This window comes from Scyliorhinus torazame, chromosome 13 (assembly GCF_047496885.1).
Source record: "Scyliorhinus torazame isolate Kashiwa2021f chromosome 13, sScyTor2.1, whole genome shotgun sequence".
In the NCBI taxonomy this organism is placed as follows: Eukaryota; Metazoa; Chordata; class Chondrichthyes; order Carcharhiniformes; family Scyliorhinidae; genus Scyliorhinus; species Scyliorhinus torazame.
The window spans coordinates 155,988,065-156,009,855 of record NC_092719.1 but is presented as its reverse complement, the minus strand read 5'-3'; the positions used below and the strand labels follow the sequence as shown (position 1 = coordinate 156,009,855).

The 21,791-nt window shown below is 43.3% G+C and overlaps 2 protein-coding genes across 3 annotated transcripts in view; one reads left to right on the top strand and one right to left on the bottom strand.

Moving 5' to 3' along the window:
• lrig1 (leucine-rich repeats and immunoglobulin-like domains 1) overlaps positions 1-21,791 on the bottom strand; it is a 186,710-nt gene that overhangs the window by 1,945 nt on the left and 162,974 nt on the right. For both annotated transcript variants that reach the window (XM_072472309.1, XM_072472310.1), the window contains exons 12-17: positions 20,401-20,564; positions 18,684-19,004; positions 12,188-12,469; positions 6,507-6,944; positions 3,846-3,992; positions 569-712 (exon numbers count right to left, since the gene is read on the bottom strand). In XM_072472309.1, the coding sequence (XP_072328410.1) occupies positions 569-712; positions 3,846-3,992; positions 6,507-6,944; positions 12,188-12,469; positions 18,684-19,004; positions 20,401-20,564 (1,496 nt within the window). The remainder of the gene's footprint in view (positions 1-568; positions 713-3,845; positions 3,993-6,506; positions 6,945-12,187; positions 12,470-18,683; positions 19,005-20,400; positions 20,565-21,791) is intronic.
• The window catches only part of slc25a26 (solute carrier family 25 member 26), a 361,771-nt gene that overhangs the window by 339,376 nt on the left and 604 nt on the right, over positions 1-21,791 (top strand). The window lies entirely within an intron of this gene.

Here is a 21,791-nt window from a genome sequence, read left to right as displayed (position 1 = left end):
AGAATAAATATGAAGGAACGGAGATTGCTGCGAACAATCAATATGTAGAATGATTCTGCAGGTTAGCACAGAACATGTCAATCGATTGAAGATACAAAAAAGGTCAGGACTCTACAACATCCGAAGTACAAAAGTACAAAAGTACAACCTAGTGTTTACTAAGTTTAGAGAGACCAGGGACTCTTGTCAAAGAACAGATTCAAAGCACTTTTTCAACTTGGAGGGTTATAACAATGTTATCCTTGGTTCCTGGCCCTAACCAATTTGATAAATTGGGCTCAAACTTGCAACATGGGTAGGATAAGAAAGAAAACTGACAAGAGTCACACTTGTCAAATTTTAGCTCCCAATGATCTTTTCTGTTAACCTACCTCATGGACTTCCAGTAAAATTGATGAAAATCTAGTTGAAATATCAACATTCTCAGAACACAGTTGATCATTTTCATTCATTCCATGTGCACTTTATATGCTATCTCTACTTTAGCTTCTACAACTTTTAAATGCAGAAAAATTAGTTAAAATGGATATTAAATTAGATGGGATTTCGGTTTGCAAAAGTCACATACCTGTTTTTTCAGGGCCCAGTCTTCCTTCCAATGCATGTTTACATGCATCTTTAATGTTATACCCAATACAATGCTTTGTTTGTCTGTAGGGAATATTACGAGATGCCGCATCCGCACAGCTCACAGCAACGGACTGACGCGTACCTTTAATTAAACAGATTTGGACAGTTATGCTCACTGTTCCAGGTATTCCAATATGGTCACAGTTTATAAATAATTGTTAGTTGTGATATGTTCAACCTCCAACTAATAGTTATCAGGACCTCATCTACAAACTCAATGGGATACCATTCTTTACAGAGCACCCATGATGCCTATATTTAGTCTCCTATCCTGCTAATTATGTAAACCTCATTCTATCACCGTTCTGCTTTGTGACTAAGAGTGAAAACTGCAAGCCAGTCAGTCCTCTGTGCTTACAATTTAAAGAATAGATCGATTCAGAGCAAACCACCCATTCAGAAGCAAACAGGCATCATCCAATACCAGGCTCTGAAGCATTACAACAAGAGTAGATCATCATGTGCAGCACCACTTGTCAACATGACATTTTGATGTGCAAGTTCAGCACCTGGTTTCCCTAAAACCCATCAGGCTAGGCTATACTCCTATAATACAGAGGGTGTGGAATGATGAACAATCTGAAATACTCCTCATCTTCGTAAAAGCCTCCAGCCAAGGCTTTTGAGCTTACCTCAGATTTGCAACTATTGCTATATGTAACTTCCAACACTACAAAAGAAGTTAAAAATTGATCACAATCTACACATGTTGGACTAAAACCTGTAACACTTAATGAGTTGAAGTTAAGATTATGCCTATTGTTACCCAGAGCTTTGCTTGCTGATGCCACTCTAAAAATATTTTAATGTTGCTACTGCAGCTAAATACTAAGATACTGAATTCAAAAGCATTTGTATCCGAGCAATAAATATCTGGGGCGTCATTCTCCGCCGGCGGGAGTCTCCGTTTTGCCGGCGCCCGGGGGTTTCCCGACGGCGTGGGGCTGCCCCACAATGGGAAACTCCATTGACCGGCCGGTGTTACGGAGACTCCCGCCGGCCGATCGGGGCAGAAATGTGGCGGGGCGGGTAGGAGAATTTCGCCCCTGCTTCCTCAGTGCCAGGGATCAGGGTTCAATTCCAGCCTTGGGTGACTGCGTAGAGTTTGCATGTTCCCCCTGTGTCTGCAAGGGTTTCCTCCTACTGTCCAAAGATGTGCAGGTTAGGTTGGGTTACAGGGATAGAGCAGGGGATTGGGCCTAGGTAGGGTGCCCTTTCAGAAGTCCCATGCAGACTAGATGGGCTGAATGGCCTGGCACTGTAGGGATTTTATGGATTCTAAGGCAGAGAAAAAGTATATGGTTGTTCATATTTACTCCCTATTCTCGGTATGTTTTATCAGCATTGACCAAGAAAGTGGATGCTGACAAAATGTTCGAGGTAATGGATGGAGTGAAAATTGACAGGCAGAATGTATTGGAAAGACTGGTTATGCCGAAGAATAGATAAGTCACTTGATGTGGATGGCTTGAATCCCCAGGTTGATAAAGAAAGTGGAAGGAGATACAGCAGAAAGCCTTGCCATTATCTTCCAACCTCACTTAGATTTAGGGGAATTATCAGCAGGTTGGACAGTAGCAAATGTGGCACTTTTTCCAAGAAAGGGTGCAAGGATATTCCTGATAACTAGATCAGTCAGTTTATCAGTGGTAGGAAGGGGAAAATAATAGGGACTCAAGTGCCTGCATGAAAACTTGATCGATCCAATTGAATTTTATGATGAAGTAATGGGGAGGATTGATGATGGGAATACAATGGATGTTGTCCAGATATTTAAGGATGGTAGACAGCAGTGATTCCAAAAGTTCAGTGCTTGCAGCTCTGCTATTTAGATATAGAAAAATGACTTGGATATTGGAATACAGAGTAAAATTTACCAATGATACCAAATTCGGAGGTGTGGCAGATACCGAGAATGTTACCAATTGATTGCAATGGTTCATAGGCTAGCCGAATGGGCAGGTGGATTTAATACTGAGAAGTTTAATTTAGATAAATGCGAGGTGATGCATTTTGGTAGATCAAATCAGGGCAGGACCTACTCAGTTAATGGTAGAGAGTTGGGGAGAGTTACAGAACAAGAGATCGAGGGGTACAGGTTCATAGCTCCTTGAAGGTGGAGTTGCAGGTGGACAGGGTGTTGAAGAAGGCATTCAGCATGCTAGGTTTTATTAGTCAGAATATTGAATACAGGAGTTGGGACGTCTTGTTGAAGTTATACAAGACCGCACGTGGAATACTGTGTTCAGTTCTGGTCACCCTATTATAGGAAGGATATAGTTAAACTAGAAAGAGTGCAGAAGAGATTTACGAGGATGCTACCAGGACTTAATGGTCTGAGCTACAAGGAGAGGCTGGGATTTTTTTTTCCTGATGCGTAGGAGGCATAGGAGTGATCTTATAGAAGTTTATAAAATAATGAGGGGCATAGATAGTCAACCTCTTTTCCCAAAGGTAGAGGAGTCTAGAACTAGAGGGCATAGGTTTACGGTGAGAGATATAAAAGAGACCAGAGGGTGGGGAGCATCTAGAATGAGCTGGCAGTGAGGCAGGTACAATTGTTTCCTTTAAAAAACAGTTAGACAGTTATATAGGCCAAATGCAGGCAAGTGGGACTAGCTTAGTGATAGAAATTGGGCAGCATGGACAAGCTGGGCCAAAGGGCCTGTTTCCATGCTGTACACATCTATTACTCTATAAGGGATGGGTAATGCTTTTGAGCAGAAGTGAGGAGGAGAGGGAAAATATACACTGCTTCTGAAAGTGGTGTAAGCAGATACAACAAATAATTTCAAAAGGAAATTGAATAGGCACTGGAGGGAAATAAATGGCAGGGATATGAGCATAGACCAGGGGAATGAGACTGACTGGATTGCTCTAACAGCCAAAAAGCACTCCATGATCCAAATGGTCTCCTGTGGAGCCGTGATAACTATGCGCTTTCTCCCAGTTTTAAACGTAACCCACATTGAGCTCAATGCTCTCTTCACAGATGCTATTAGGCCTGCTGAGTATTTCCAAAATCTTCTGTTTTCATTTTAGATTTCAGCATCTGCATTATTTTACATCAGAATAAAAATTGCTTGATCACAAGATGATTTTTGTATGTAGTATATAACTACAGGATTTTTTCTTTTAAACATATCTATTTGCTGTAGGTGAAAAAATTTGACAATTAAAATAGATTAGAAACAAAATCAACCATACAACCATACCATTGCTCTCTATATGTCCGTTAGGAAGAGTCACTGCTAGTTGTAAATTGCTACTATCGTCCATTTTGACACACGTTTCCTGCCGCTCAGACAACGTTCCTTGTGAAGAGAGGTAACTTTGTACATCAGGTGGTACAATGGTCTCATCTATAATATACACAAAGACACATGCTAAGGTATACACGCGTGAAGCAAACAGGAGGATTGGCACACGGAACCTCCCTAATTCCAAATACAACTCAACCCATATAATGTGAAAAGCTCTTGACTGATTTTAATTCAGTAACTACTTCTTAAATTAAAGCTAGCTTTAACATACAAATTGGCCAGCTTAATCCTTTGATCTTCAGAAAAATCTTGACATCATGCCAAGATTGCTCCCAAGTTTCACAGCTTTAAATTGCTTACAAGCCATGGAATGAGGTGTATGGCACAGAACTGCTTGGATTAATCATTCAAACAATGTATATTTAAAATATTACCATGGCAGCGTGAGACTTTACATTCAGTTTTTATTTTTAAAAATCTAGAAATAAAAAGATCAGTACAAGTGACCTAAAAGTGACTTCAGGCCTACACCGCCATGATTGATCCTCAATTGAAGTGTAACCAGTCATTCAGTTTTTAAAAAAGTAACTCGGTAATATATGCTGGTTTTAGCAGTGACGCCCGCATTTCCAGAATTAATATATAAAATGGTTAAGAAAGACTTAACTGTAAAGTAACGAGGTGGCATAAGGAGTATGGTGAAGTGGCCAAATAAAGTACAAAGCTGCATTGCTAAGGAATACAATACAAACTGTTGCAGAAAATGACATTAGTTAAACCATTATCTTGGTTCTTATGCAAAATTCTGGTGAACCCATTCTAAGACGGATACAAGTGCTTGAGAACATAGAATCAAGCATGATGATTCCTGTGACCAAGAATTTGAACAGGGAAATAGTTCTTTTCCAAAGAAAGTTGTGACCCAATTGAAATTATCAAAAGGCAACTAAAAGCTTATTCAGACTATAGTGAAGGATTTTTTGGAACAGAGGCAGCTGAGGAGGTACCTCAGTGAAACGCATAACATGGACGGGAATATATGGAGATTCTACTTCCCCTTGGTTTAGGAGTTCATAAATTAGATTTTAAAGTATGTTATTTCACAGGATGCTGGTGGGGATCAGGAACTCGCTGCCTGAAAGGATGGGCGAGGAAGCAACTCTCAGAACAATCAAAAAGCACTTGGTAGTGCCATAATTATGGACCAAGAGGTGGATGGCCGCTTGCCAGTCAGCATGGACACAACGGACTGACACTGATGTTTTAGTCATGAAATATTTACCACATCTCCTAAAATTAGAGAACAGCTAGTATAGGTGCCATTTTGTGCAGTTACATCAAAACTGTTCAGTTGTAACATTCAGTACTACATTTTTAACATACTGTAGTGCAGAACACTTTGCATAGCTTTGTTTGAAGGTATTTGAATGGAGAAGGACAACTTGTATTTGTATTGCACATTTCACATCCTCAGGCAGTATCTCACAGCGTTAAAGATGTATTTTTGACATGCAATCAGTTATAATATAGGGAATAATGTCCAATGTGCACACAATACCATAATTACCTTATTAAATATGCCAATTGAGGGATAAATATTGGCCGGGATACCTCCCTGCTCTTTTTTGAAATAATGTCATGGGAGCTTTTAAATCTATCTTACAAAATAGGTGGAGCCTCAGATTAATGTCTCATTTGAAATATGGCACCTCCAAGTGTGCAGCACTCCCGCAATGTCTAGTTAGATTTCCGGTGTGGGACTTGAACCTGGCACCTTCCGACTCATACCAACTGGGCCACAGCTGACATTTGCAGGAAGAAACAGAATTTTTAAAAGTCAATGATGTCGCTATTAGCTCCACTGCTAGCTGGAAAAGATAGCACAAGTTGGTTCAAAGATAACTACATGCATTTAAGAGGCATATAGATGGAAGGATGGTATGAATGTACTTTGACGGCAACTGATCCATTACAATGGACAGCGTTTTTGTCTCCACAAAAAGAAAATGCTCATGAACAAAGTCTAATAACAGTGACATAACATGACAGGCCAAATATTAAATATTATAAACTTACTCATCGATATTTTTAGTTAAAGGGTAATTTTAACAATCTATGTAAAGTTTATTGAGTAAGCAGAGAAGCAGCATTTCTCCAGGGACACACCAAAATCAATTAACTTGGCAAGCTGCTCAGATAGGAAAGAGCAGAGGATTAAAAAGAACACTTGGGTTATACTTTAGGTGGCAGCGGGGCGGCATGGTGACTCAGTGGTTAACACTGAGGTGAGGACCCGGGTTCGATCCCGGCCCACTGTCTTGCACATTTTCCCTGTGTCTGCGTGGGGTCTCATCCCCACAACCCAAAGATGTGCAAGCTAGGTGGATTGGCCACGCTAAATTGCTCCTTAAATGGAAAAAATGAATTGGGCACTTCAAAATTTATTCTAAATTTTTAAAAAATAAATAGTTTAGGTGGCAGTGACAAAAGAATTACTGATTTGTGACTTTGCATTATGACTGCATTTCAAGGATTTGTTGCAAGGCAAGCACAATCTTTCAGGCACTCGGGCACCTTACAAGACATCATATAACAAGCTTTTAATTTTCCCACCTGTATTGGTAACGCTGTATTCTTCACTTTTCTTCCTGGTCTGGTAGATGATGCATACCCATACTAGTGAAGTTATTACAATACTGCACACTGCAGCAATGATGATGATGCCAACAGTCATACTCCCATCCTTTTTGCTTTGTCCAACAACACAACTTGATGACGGCAAAATGCTGAGGTGACTATGAGCTCTCTCAGTGCCAAGCGTATTAGACATCTCACACGTGTATTTACCCCCATCATGCAACTCAACATTTCGAATGATAAGCAGCTGGTTTCCAGATGTGAAGTGATGCCTCTTTGTAACAACAAGAGGTTCATCACCTTTTAACCAAGTTATCCGTGGAGATGGACTTCCTGATGCCATGCACTGCAGAGCTATAGTTTCACCAATCACCACAGTTTGGTCTTCAAGGGGGTAAACCAACGATGGAGTTTCTAGGAATATAAAAAGAACAAGTTAATGGTTTAAATTCTCTCGCCTTCAATTTTAGAGATATTTTAATCAATGAAGAATTAGAGCGTGTGGCAGTAACATTTAGTGCAATGCATCAAAATGTCTGCCTGGGATATAAACATGATCCATTTGCCACTATAACTTCAATTTGTTATATGCAGCATCTTTGCGTGTATCCAGTTGGAAGAGAAGTCTGGATGGTCAATGTCTTATTACCTGCACTGCTAGTTAAAGTATGAATCTGAATGGCATGCTTTGCCGAAATATCAGACGCCAATGCTACATCGATGACTTTGCATTTCCCATTCCTCTAGTCTATAAATTGATTTAAGTTTTCACTTGAATAACACATTGTAAAAGCAGTAAACCTAGGTTGATAATTCAAGAAAAGTTAAGTTAACCCTTGTGCTGTGTTAATGTATTTTTTAAAGCTGGTTAAATATAATAATCTTAAATGGTACAACTTCTCAAAGAACAGTCAATATGTACGTAAGCAGATTATGTATAATACATTTAATGCTAAATGGAGGAAATGTGTGGTCACTTAGGTGGCAAGCTACTATGGAGAGATAGCTATTTCTTCAAGAGAAACAAAGATTATTAGGCTTCCTTCATTTCTCCCTCTCTCTACATGATTCCTGACACAGTTGTGCTCGAAAGGAATTTTAATCAATTTACCTTTGATACAAGTGGGGCACGACTCAATTTTTGAGAATGTTTCTCTAGGATATTACATGGATTGGATCCAAGACATATGCCACACAATTTGTACAAGCAACAGGCATGATGGGCTGTAGGAATTCATTTAGATTAATGGCAAGGTCACATTGGGAATACGACGTGCAATTTTCATCCGCCAAATTAAAACAAATGGCACCAAAGCATTGATGCCAAAGCACCGTTGTTTAGCAGTGGTGGTGTACTTCGAAGGTTAAAATAAAATCGATAACCAGAGAGGATTCTTGAAGTACCCAGAAAGAGGGGTTGATTATAATTTAGACTCCAATAATTATTTTTGTACACAAGAAATCCAAGATACTGATAAATGAAACTAATATTCATCCAAGCTGTCCATTAATCCAACTCCCTCCCCAACCTTTTGTAAACCCAGGTATTGCTACAATGGGAGGTGGGCAAAGAAACATCAACTTTTTTTTTAAAAAGCATGTTTCAGAAGAGGAAGAAAGGTTTCACGTTAAGCATCTTGTCAATTTTCTGTGCAAAATACAGACAAGGAACTTTAGTTAAAGGTGTCTTTTAAATAACAAGAGGAAGGACCCTTGATATCAATAAGATATGATGTGGAGATGCCGGCGTTGGACTGGGGTGAGCACAGTAAGAAGTCTTACAACACCAGGTTAAAGTCCAACGGGTTTGTTTCAAATACTAAATTTTGGAGCACTGCTCCTGAGGAAGGAGCAGTGCTCCGAAAGCTAGTGTTTGGATCAAACCTGTTGGACTTTAACCTGGTGTTGTAAGACATCTTACAATGATAAGATAGGCATTAAGGAAGCCTTAAAAGGGGAAATGACCCAGTGATTTTGTCAACTTGGTTTACTCCTTCATGGAATAAGAACAAACCTTGTTGGTACAATCTCTGAATGGGAGTGGCAGTGGGAAGAGCGAGAAATGTATGGGGAAAAAAAAGGTAGCGACAAAGTCAAATTGAAGCTCCAAGTTCAAAGAGTCGTGTTACTAGTGCATTACAAAGGGGAGACATGGTGCGAAGGGCAGGAAAGATAAATGAGGTGTTCAAGACCTTCTATGAGGAACTGTATAGGTCTCAACCCCCAGAGGGAGAGGAGGGGATGCGGCAGTTCCTGGACCAATTGAGGTTCCCGAAAGTGGAGGAGCAGGAGGTCGCAGGCCTGGGGGCGCCGATTGAGGTGGACGAGGTTATTAAGGGACTGGGAAGCATGCAAGCAGGGAAGGCCCCGGGGCCAGACGGGTCCCCGGTGGAATATTACAGAAAATATGTGGACTTGTTGGCCCCGTTGATGGCGAGGACGTTCAATGAGGCCAGGGAAGGGGGGACTCTACCCCCGACGATGTCGGAGGCGACGATATCGCTAATTTTGAAGAGGGACAAAGATCCGTTGCAGTGCGGGTCCTATAGACCTATTTCACTATTGAACGTGGACGCCAAATTGCTGGCAAAGGTACTGGCATCGAGGATAGAGGACTGTGTCCCGGGGGTGGTGCACGAAGACCAGACAGGGTTCGTAAAAGGGAGACAACTGAATGTTAACGTGCGACGACTATTAGGGGTGATAATGATGCCCCCAGTGGAGGGGGAGGCAGAGATAGTGGCGGCAATGGACGCAGAGAAGGCATTTGATAGGGTGGAGTGGGTGTATTTATGGGAAGTATTTATGGGAAGTGTTAAGGAGGTTTGGGTTTGGGAACGGGTTTATTAGCTGGGTTAGACTTCTTTATGGGGCTCCAACGGCAAGCGTAGTTACAGGTCGACATAGATCAGAGTATTTCCGATTATATAGGGGAACAAGACAGGGATGCCCGCTGTCTCCATTGTTGTTCACGTTGGCAATTGAACCTCTGGCCATGGTGTTGAGAGACTCCAGGAAATGGAGAGGGGTGATTAGAGGGGGAGAAGAACACAGAGTCTCGTTATACGCAGATGACCTATTGTTATACGTGTCGGACCCAGCGGGGGGGGGGGGGGGGGGGGATGATAGAGGTTATGCGAATTTTGAGGGGGTTCGGGGAATTCCCGGGGTATAGGCTAAACATGGGGAAGAGTGAATTATTTGTGATACATCCAGGGGACCAGAGTAGAGAGATAGAAGGCTTACCGCTAAGGAAAGTGGAAAGAAACTTCCGATACCTGGGGATTCAGATCGCTAGGAGCTGGTGGACCTTGCACAGACTTAATCTGACACGGCTGGTAGAACAAATGGAGGAGGACTTCAAGAGGTGGGACATGCAGTCTCTATCGCTGGCGGGCAGGGTGCAAGCAATTAAGATGATGGTCCTCCCGAGGTTCTTATTTGTATTTCAATGTCTCCCTACACTAATCACCAAGACCTTTTTTAATAAAATAGATAGGAGCATCACGAGCTTCGTGTGGGCAGGGAAAGTTCCAAGAGTAAGGAGGGGGTTCCTTCAGCGTAGTAGGGACAGAGGAGGACTGGCACTACCGAACTTGGGTGATTACTATTGGGCCGCCAATGTGGCAATGATACATAGATAGATGATGGAGGGTGAGGGAGCAGCGTGGAAAAGACTGGAGAGAAAGTCCTGTAAAGGGACGAGTTTAGAGGCGCTGGTGACAGCGCCGCTACCGTTCTCACCTAAAAAGTTTACCACGAACCCGGTGGTGGCGGCAACACTGAATATCTGGGGACAGTGGAGGCGACAGAGGGAGCCCTGGTGGGGTCCCCTATCAGGAACAACCATAGGTTCGCCCCAGGAAGAATGGATGGAGGATTTCAGAGCTGGTACCAGTTGGGAATTAGGAAGGTGGGAGATTTATTTATAGATGGGACTTTTGCGAGCTTGGGAGCATTGGAGGAAAAGTATAAGTTGCCCCGGGGAAATTTCTTGCGATATATGCAGGTGAGGGCGTTTACTAGACAACAGGTGAGGGAATTTCCGTTGCTCCTGACACAGGGGATACAGGACAGGGTGCTTTCAGGGGTGTGGGTCGGAGAGGGCAAGGTGTCAGAGATTTATAGAGAGATGAGGGAAGAGGGGGAGGAGTCGGTGGGCGAACTAAAAGAAAAGTGGGAAGAAGAATTAGGGGAGGAGATAGAGGAGGGTATGTGGGCTGGTGCCCTAAGCAGGGTAAATTCCTCTTCCTCATGCGCCAGGCTTAGCCTGATTCAATTTAAGGTGCTACATAGAGCACACATAACGGGGGCAAGATTGAGCAGGTTCTTTGGAGTGGAGGACAAATGTGGGAGGTGTGGCAGGAGCCCGGCAAACCACGCACATATGTTTGGGGCGTGTCCGGCACTGGAAGGGTATTGGAAGGGAGTGACGGGAGTGATTTCGCAGGTGGTGAAGGCCCGGGTCAAACCAGGCTGGGGGTTAGCTCTATTTGGAGTTGCGGAACAGCCGGGAGTGCAGGAGGCGAAAGAGGCCGATGTCGTGGCCTTTGCGTCCCTAGTAGCCCGGCGCAGGATCCTACTCATGTGGAAGGAGGCGAAACCCCCCGGACTGGAGGCCTGGGTAAATGATATGGCGGGGTTCATTAAACTGGAGCAGATAAAGTTTGCCCTGAGAGGATCAGCTCAAGGGTTCACCAGGCGGTGGCAGCCATTTCTCGACTACCTAGAGGAACGTTAGAGGGAAGACAGATGACCAGCAGCAGCAACCCGGGGGGGGGGGGGGGTTTAAGTTTAGTTTAGGTCAATAGACAATGGGGTTTTGTTACCTGTGTATTGTTAAAAATTTCTGTTTTGTTATTGTTTCGTTTGCTTTGTAAGAGGGAAAAACTGTTGTTTGGGAAAAAAAAGTCAATAAAATATATATTTTTTTAAAAAGAACATACAGTGCAGAAAGAGGCCATTCAGCCTATCAAGTCTGCACCGACCCTCACTTCCACCCTATCCCTGTAACCCAATAACCCCTCCTAACCTTTTGGACACTAAGGGCAATTTAGCATGGACAATCAACCCAACCCACACATCTTTGGACTGTGGGAGGAAACCCACGCAGACACGGGTAGAACATGCAGTCTCTGCACAGACAGTGACCCAGCGGGGAATTGAACCTGGGACCCTGGTGTTGTGAAGCCACAGTGCTAACCATTTGTGCTACCATGCTGCCCATTCTTTGCAAAGTTTTACCATTTGTTAAGATTATTATATTTAACCCGCTTTAAAAAGTACATTAACACAGCACAAGGTATAATTAATTTAATTTTTCTTGAGTTATCAACCTAGGTTTACTCCTTTTACAATGTGTCACTTAAGTGGAAACATAAATCAATTTACCGACTAGAGGAATGGGAAGTGCAAAGTTATTGATATAGCATTAGTGTCAGGTATTTCTGCAAAGGATGCCATTCAGATTCAGATTTTTTTCACCCTATCAGTCTCCATATTCAATCAATAATCCCCTAATAAGTAGGATTAAACTTTCAAGCTCTTTTTAAATTAACAGTTTTAGTTTGCAATGAATTAGCGATTTTGGATATTCAATTTTTAGTCAGAAGCAATTCTAAATAAAACATCTATGTATAAATTTAGAATCTACCTACCCAACACCATGAGGGAAGAATTGGCCGAAATGGCCCCGGCAATATTTTGAGCTGTACAAGTGTAAATTCCCAGGTCTTCAATTTTTACGTCCACAATAAAGAAAACATCATCTTCAGGCATCACATGCATCCGTCTTTCTCGAGCTGCAGGAAAATCTGTGCCTCCATCTTTCTGCCAAGCAATCTGTGGAGTTGGGTGACCTGTGGCAGCACATTCAAGACGAGCATTGGCTCCAGTTCGGATTGTTATGTCTCTTGGAGTCTTAACAAATGACGGTAATACTGTAAACATAAAATGTTTAATTCAAAGCCAATTAAAATGTTTCCTCAAAAGTACAATTTATCTTGCTCAAATAGTATTAATTAGATGAGTTAAGCAAGAATGATTTCAGATCTTTGAATCAATTTACTTCCTTAAAACACAGGAGAAAATCAAGGTATCAAATTTTCATGTTATCATTGAGCGAACAAATATTACAAAAATGCCACTAAGTTTGGAATTGTGTGTTGTTAGTGGAGCGTATGCACTGCAAGTTCCCCAACAACATACCTTGTCAGCTGTATGCAAGTTAAACATAAAACTGCCAGAAGCTGCTGATACAGATGGCCTGGAATACCCGAGAGATCTATCTTAGGAATAGCGGCACAAACACCCCGCAATATGATAGACAAAGTAACAGCCAAACCTGAGTTTACTGGACCAGCAGTTTAAAGGCTCCACTGAATTTTTTTTTAAAAAGAGGAATATAGAAAAATGTACATTTTCAAACATTTCAAAATCAAGCTGATTTGCACAAACAAGTCAAGATTACCAATTTGTAAGCTAAAAACGTGGATGCAGGAGGTTTAACACTAGTCCCTACTCTTGTCCTATTTTCCTCAGATCCATATAACCATTAAGAGTTCAAAACAATTCAATAGCCTTCTGCCAGAACTTTACTTTATTACTAATTTGCAGATTTTCAAACAATCTTATTGGGAATAGTATATTTTATTTCCTATTGATTGCTCCAGAAACCTCCATACACAATAACACTATGAAATTAACACAATGCTCCAAAAATATCCTGGGAAACTAAATTTTGATGTAAGCATAGTGGTGCCTCTTCATTATTCTCCAACCTTTGGGAAATCAGCATTGCACTCTACCCAAAAGCAACTCGTTGATCCTGCACCAGTGTGTGAAATCAAGCCGCAGCTAACCATAATACTCAATGATTCAAGCTTGTTCACAGAATCACTTTCTTCCAAAATTCTGCAATGGTCCCTGCAGATTTGGAAACTGCAAATGTAACACCTCTATTCAAGAAAGCAGGGAGACAGAAAGCAGGAAACTATAGATCAGTTAACCCAACATGTTATTGGGAAGATGCTAGAATCCATTATTAGGGAGATGGGTAGCAAGACAATTAGAAAATCCTAAAATTAGGCATAGTCAACATGGTTTTGTGGAAGGGAAATTGTTTTCAATAGGATGCAACAAGCAAGGTGGATATAGGGGGCGCGATTCTCCGCTCGCGCACCGGTTGGGAGAATCGCCTGGGTCACCAAATTTTCCCGCGACGCCGGTCCGATGCCCTCCCCCGCGATTCTCCCAAGCGGCGAGAACGGCCCCATCGAGTTCCGCGCGGCGCAGGCCGGAGAATCGCCCGAGACACCCAAAATGGCGATTCTCCGGCACCCCTGCTATTCTCAAGCCCGGATGGGGCGAGCGAGCAGCCCAAAACAGTGGGTTCCCCCTGGCACCGTCCACACCTGGTCGCTGCCGGCGGGAACAGCGCGGGAACGCTGGGGGGGGGGGGGGCTCAAATGGGGTCTGGCCCGCGATCGGTGCCCACCGATCGTCGGGCCGGCCTCTCTGAAGGAGGACCTCCTTTCTTCCGCAGCTCCGCAAGTTCCGTCTGACATCTTGCGGGGCGGACTCCGAGAGGACAGCAACCATGCATGCGCGGGTTGGCGCCGGCCAACCTGCGCATGCGCGGGCGCCGCCAAGGCCTGCCGCATGTAAATGACGCGGCGCCACTCCTAGCCCATTATCGGGCTCTGAATCGGTCGGGATAGGGGCCGTTTCGCGCCGTCATGAACCTCGACGGCGTTCACGACGGCGCAAACACTCTGCCTCCATTTCGGAGAATCCCGGCCAGGGATCTTGTAGAGAGAGTATTTGGAGTTCCAAAAAGGGATTTGATAAGGCACCACATAAAAGATTACAACATCAGATAATAGGTCATGGTATTGGTGAATATCTTAGCTTGCATAGAGGATTGGCTAACTAATAGGAAACAGGGTCATGATAAATGGATCATTTTCAAGTTGGTAAACTAACTAGTGGAGTGCCATGGGGATTAATGTTGATGCCGCAACTTTTTTTTAAAAAAATAAACTTTTTATTGAGGTATTTTTGGTAACAACAACACAATAAACAATGTACATGAAACTATAAACATAGTGCAAAAGCCGTCTCCCCCCCCCCTTTACAGGTCCCACCTTTATTAACCACTTACTCTAAGCTACACTAACCCCCCCCCGCCCTCTGCTGACGATTAATTTTCCACGAAGAAGTCGACGAACAGTTGCCACCTCCGGGCGAACCCTAACAGTGACCCTCTCAAGACAAACTTGATTTTCTCCAAACAGAGAAAGCTAGCCATGTCCGATAGCTTGGTCTCTGACTTTGGGGTCTTTGAGTCCCTCCAAGCTAATACTATTCGTCTCCAGGCTACCAGGGAAGCAAAGACCAGAAGGTCTGCCTCTTTTTCCTCCTGGATTCCCGGGTCTTCCGACACCCTGAAAATCACCACCTCTGGACTCAGTGCCACTCTTGTTTTTAACACCGTGGACATGACATCCGCAAACCCCTGCCAAAATCCCCTAAGCTTCGGACATGCCCAGAACATGTGGACATGGTTCGCTGGTCCTCCCGCACATTTTGCACACCTCTCTTCCACCCCAAAGAATCTGCTCATCCGGGCCACTGTCATGTGATTGTGTCAGGCTGAGCCTGGCACATGTTGCAGACCCGTGGACTCTACACAACACGTCCGCTCATAGACCATCCTCTATCTCTCCTCCCAGCTCCTCCACCCACTTGCGCTTCAGCTCCTCAGTCTGCGTCTCCTCCGACCCCATAAGTTCCTTGTAAATGTCAGAGACGCTCTCTTCTCCTACCCACCCTCTGGAAACTACCCTGTCCTGAATCCCCCTTATCGGTAGGAGAGGGAAGGTTGACACCTGTTTACGTAGGAAGTCCCGCACCTGCAGATACATACATATAGACAAATTCAAAGATGCCAAACAATGCTTGGAATGTGATCATTAGCAGGTGATTAAATCTTTATAGATCCAGAGATGGGGTAACCCCAGGTTAAAGAGGTGTGAATTGTGTTAAGCCAGGACAGTTGGTAGGATTTTGCAGGCCAGATGGTGGGGGATGAATGTAATGCGAATTTGTCTATATATATGTTTCTGGAACATACCTCTTCATTCACCTGAGGAAGGAGCAGTGCTCTGAAAGCTAGTGACATCGAAACAAACCTGTTGGACTTTAACCTGGTGTTGTAAGACTTCGTACTGTTCTCACCCCAGTCCAACGCCGGCATCTCCACATCATCTTTAAAAAAGGACCGCGAAATAAAGATGGGGAGACATTGAAACACGAACAGGAATCTGGGGAGGACCGTCATCTTCACCGTCTGCACCTTCCCAGCTAATGACAACGGGAGCGCATCCCATCTCCGAAAATCGTCCTTCATTTGGTCTACTAGTTGGGCCAGATTTAATTTATGCAGCCAGTCCCATTCCCGCGCAACTTGAATACCTAGGTTCCTCCTACTAATCTAAACAGCAGCTCCCTCAATCGCCTCTCCTGTCCCCTCGCCTGGACAGCAAACATCTCACTTTTCCCCATATTTAGCTTATACCCCGAAAACCTGTCAAATTCCCCTAGAATCCTCATGATTTCTTCCATTCCCTCTATTGGGTCCGATATATACAGAAGCAGGTCGTCTGCATACAGCAAGACTCTGTGCTCCTTCACCCCCCCCCACCCCCGCCGGACCAGCCCCTTGAGACTCTCAGAGCAATTGCCAACGGCTCTATAGCTAGCGTGAACAACAGTGGGGAGAGGGGGCATCCCTGTCTCGTCCCCCGGTGCAGTCTAAAATAGTCCGATGTTGTCCTATTCGTCCGTACGCTTGCCACAGGAGCCTGATACGGCAACCTGACCCAGTCAATAAAGCCCCGCCCAAATCCGAACAGTCCCAGTATCTCCCACAGATAATCCCATTCTACCCGATCAAAAGCCTTTTCTGCATCTATTGCGATCACTACCTCCACCTCCCTACCTTCCAGAGGCATCATAATCACGTTTAACAAACTTCTTATATTGACCACCAACTGCCTGCCCTTAACAAACCGCGTCTGGTCCTCCCCAATAACGTCCGGGACACACTCCTCAATCCTGGAGGACAAAATTTTGGCCAGCAGTTTGGCGTCCATATTCAACAGGGATATCGGCCTGTAGGACCCACACAGCTCCAGGTTCTTGTCCCGCTTCAGAATCTGTGAAATTGTGGCCTGTGACATCGTCGGGGGAAGTATCCCTCTTTCCCTTGCCTCATTGAACATCCTCATCAACACCGGCCCCAATATCCCAGAGAACGTTTTATAAAACTCCACTGAGTACCCGTCCGGCCCTGGGACTTTACCCGACTGCATGGCCTTCATACCCTCCACTCTCTCTTCCAACCTGATCGGGGCCCTGAGCCCTTCTACCAGCTCCCCGTCCACCTTTGGGAAATTCAGCGCGCCCCCCCCCCCTCCCCAAGAAGTGCCTCATCCTCTCCAGCCCTGTAGGGGGTTCCGACCTATACAGCCTTCTGTAGAAATCTCCAAACGCCTTATTCACCCCTGCTGAATCTCCGACCAGGTTCCCATCTCCGTCATTTACTTTCCCTATCTCCCTGGCTGCCTCCCTCTTTCTAAGCTGCTGTGCAAACATTCTGCTGGCCTTCTCTCCGTACTCATAGATCGCCCCCCTCGTCTTTCTCAGCTGCTCCACCGCCCTTCCCGTGGTTAACAAGCCAAACTCTGCCTGTAGTCTCTGCTGTTCCCTTAAAAGTCCTGCCTCTGGGGTCTCCGCATACCTCCTATCGATTTGTAGTATCTCCTTAACCGGTCGGTCCGTCTCTGCCCTGTCCACCTTCTCCCTATGGGCCCGTATCGAGATCAGCTCCCTTCTGACCACCTCCTTCAGTGCTTCCCAGACCACCGCTGCTGAAATTTCCCCCGTGTCGTTGACCTGCAGGTAGTTCTGGATACATTTTCTCAGCCACTCGCACACCCCTTCGTCAGCCAAAAGTCCCACATCTAACCTCCAGTGCGGGCGCTGGTTACTGTCTTTACTAACCTGGTCAACCCAGTGCGGAGCATGGTCTGAGATTGTGATTGCCAAGTACCCGTGTCCACCACCCCTGCCAGTAAGGCCCTGCTCAAAATGAAGAAATCAATCCGGGAGTACACTTTATGCACGTGTGAGTAGAAGGAGAACTCCTTCACCCTCGGCTGCCCAAATCTCCATGGATCCACCCCGCCCCATCTGCTCCATGAACCCTTTTAGTTCCTTTGCCATTGCTGGCACCCTGCCCGTTTTTGAGCTGGACCGGTCCGCCAGGGTCAATAACGGTGTTGAAGTCCCCTCCCATGACCAACCTGTGTAGTCCAGGTCCGGTATCTTCCCCAGCATCCTCTTTATAAGCTCCACATCATCCCAATTTGGCACATACATATTTACTAATACCACCTGCACCCCCTCCAGTTTCCACTGACCTTAAATGTACCAACCTCCCACATCCGAGACTATTCTACCCATCTCAAACCCACTTATTGATCAGGATCACGACCCCTCTAGTCTTTGAATCTAGTCCCGAGTGAAAGACCTGACTGACCCAGCCTTTAGGTGCCTCAACAGTTTATAATCCAAATTGTATTGGATGAAGAGATCAAATGTATAGTAGCCAAATTTGCTGTCACTACAAAGGTAAGTGGGAAAGCAATTTTGATGGAAGATACAAACAGTGTGCAAACGGATGTAGATAGGTTAAGCAAGACGGCAAAAATCTGATAGATGGACCATAAGGAAAAATGTGAAGTTGTCACTTTAGCAGGAAGAATAGCAAAGCAGAACCTTATTTAAGTGAAGTGGGAAAGCAGGGTACTGTAGTACAGTAAACATCTTTGAACAAACAATGATTGAAAAAGTCACTGAAAAATGTTGTTTGAAGGCAGAAAACATGACAATCTAAAAAGGTGTAAAAACTCAGGATCATTCAGTAGCAAGATTAAATTGCAATATGAAAACAAGCATCTTTTAAGGTTAATCCAGTTAGTCTCCTGAAATTGGAAGTGTTACCATCTTGGACTTCATTTTCAGTAATTAAAATGAAAAATGAAGAATTTTGCACACTATCAGGTGCTTTACCTGCTTATTTCTACTTACCATTAACTGTAAGCTTGGCTCTATTTGAGTAGGTTGAGCCAAAATTGTTGGTTATAATACACTGGTATCTTCCTTCATCTGTAAATTTCACTTTCCTTAAATGAAGAACGGTAGTGTATTCCATTACTTCACCATCCTTTGCCCGAACATGTGCAAAGTTCTCAATCTCAGCATCGTGAAGAATCTCATGGTCCTTCTTCCAGGCAAATATCATTGGAAAGTTGCTACTGCTTGCTGCAGAACAAGTGAAACGTATGTCTTTGCCAAGCATAGCCATTGTTGTCTCAGGCTGAACTATGATCTGAGGCTTTGGAAAGTCATCTGAATAGTTAAACAGGAAAGATGTGAAGAAGAGTTTGTCATTTACACAAGCAACATGTATCGCTTTGGATTGGCCACAGAATGTTGGAGAAATAGAACTGATATAATCAACACATAACAAATGATAAAAAGGTATAACCAAGATGAACAAAAGTCTAGGATTCCAGTTTGATGTTTTAAATGGGAAGAAAATCACTAACAGAATCTTAAAAGAGCTGAACATAATATTAAGCCAACAGAATCACGGAGGAAAATTTTCAGAAAGTGGAACATTTTGATGTTTTGCCCCAATGAAAAACTTCTCAACACAAAAAAGAAAAGTGCCCTTCAGTTTTCCAAAATCGTGGATTTATAAAAGAGGACAATAAAGGACACTAGCTCATGACACTCCACTGACTGCAAACAAGATGTTAAGATTTTGAAAAAATATTGGAGAAGTCAATATTATAGCTACAAAACATGCATTGAACAGTAGGTCTCAATTCAGAATTGTTTCTACTATGCACATGCATCATAAGTCAGTCAATATCATACTGAACATTTTCTCAGTCAAGCCATATTTTTCACATGGCATAAAAATAAAACAATTTAGATACTTTGCATAGTACATTAAATCAACTACTTGCACTACCCAACAGCCGGAGTTAGGCTTCTGCCTGCTACTCCTACATAGCAAATATCTCATATCAGCCATATCACAGGTATACTAATTAGTTTCCTCCTCGGTAAAATCCAGGCATAGGTTACACCTACCACATCCTGGTATATCCCCCTGCATTTAATTCTATGATACCATTGAACGAGCTCTTACATCAGGTCAATCTTGGGCAAAAAAAAAATGTATCCCAATTCCACTTCAAGTAAATTAAGAGATTCCTGCAGCATTTGAGTAGCAATTGAACAGTTTCTGATTTCTACAAGCAGACTACTGACATAGACATAGAATTTACAGTGCAGAAGGAAGCCATTCGGCCCATGAGCCTGCACCAGCCCTTGGAAAGAGCACCCTACCTAAGCCCACACCTCCATCCTATCTCAGTAACTCAGTCTAACCTTTTTGGACACAAAGGGCAATTTTGCATGGCCAATCCACCTAACCTGCACATCACTAGACTGTGGGAGGAAATCGGAGCACTCAGAGGAAACCCACGCAGACATGGGGAGAAGGTGCAGATGCCGCACAGACTGTGACCCAAGCCAGGAATCGAACCTGGAACCCTAGAGCTGTGAAGCAACTGTGCTAACCACTGTGCTACCGTGCCGCTGAAGTGAAGGAAACCAACTAAGTCAGTCACAGGACAATGTCAGCTTCTAAAATAATTATTAGCACAATAACTACAGTTTCAGCAGAAATATGCCCCCAAAATATTAAAAGTTTATCACAAAAAAAACTTACCGCAAACAAAACTTTCTATGGGCACAATGAAGATACTTTTGCCTTTCAGTGATTCGGGGTGAGCACATGTAGCATCCACACTGGATTGGAAGTCTCTTCCTATGAGCCACTGTGGTAGCCATTTTAATTGGCAGTCACATAAAAAGCTATCACTGTTCAGAGATCTGCAGAAACACACTATATATTAGTCAGGTTGAACAATATATAACAATATATAACCATGTAATAAAACTCCAAAAAATAACCAGCATGAAGGTCATGACTAATGGAGCAACCTTAATACCTGGGATTCATTACTTTTAATGTGAAGCTAAATCTTATTTTAAGTGACCAAGATGATCAACAGTTCTTCCAAATTAAAGTTTGTGTGTTCATGTAGGGTATGGTCAGCCAGCATCTATAGCATAAAGCAATGGCCATCATGGTCAAATTAGTAAGCACTAATGCATGGGTTAATTAATGGCGAACCATAACTGGTTAAAAGCGTGTCGCGTTCAACAAATTTAATAAAGGGTTTGAATTGATCGAAGTAGAGGAAATGCAGTAAATGTGGTGTAAATGGATTTTCAGAATGTACTCAATAAATAAGGTGTCTAAGAGGCACCTTAAAGATCAGTCAAGGGCACCATAGTGGTGCAGTGGTTAGCAGGTTCGATCCCGGCACCGGGTCACTGTCCGTGCAGAGTTTGCACATTCTCCCAGCTTCTGCGTGGGTTTCACCCCCACAACCCAAAAAGATGTGCAGGGTAGGCAAATTGGTCATGCTAAATTGGCCCTTAATTGGAAAAGCAAATGTGGGTTCTCTAAATTTATATTCAAAATTTTTTTTTTTTTTTAAAGATGAAATGCAGCAATGTACATTTATCGATTCATAGAAGTTTACAGCACAGGAGGCAATTCAACCCATTGTGTCCAGGATCCCCATTATCCACTTGAAGAACTCAAGCAAATTAGTCAAACATGATTTGCCCTTCATAAAATCACGCTGACTCTGATGGATAGCACTTTGGCTTTCCAAATGTCCTGATATTATGTCCTTGATTCTAACAATTTTCCAACAATAGATGTTAAGTCAACTGGTTTGAACATCTGAAAAGACTGTATATAATAAGGTTGAATTTTCGAAGAAACTGACTACTGAACACAAATTAAACTAGAAACCTGTTCTATGTCTCTTTTGAGTTAACTTTGTTATTTAAAAACTAGATTTTCAGTTGGCGAATAAAATACTGGTTAAAAAAATATTTTGTGATAAGCACATTTTCAGTGATATCAATAAAACTGCCCCAGATTACCACATCTAAATTCATTAAAGAATCCTATTTATGGCAAATACCGTTTTTTTTAAAAAAAAACACTGTACAAATCTGTCTAAATGTGCAGGTGCATGG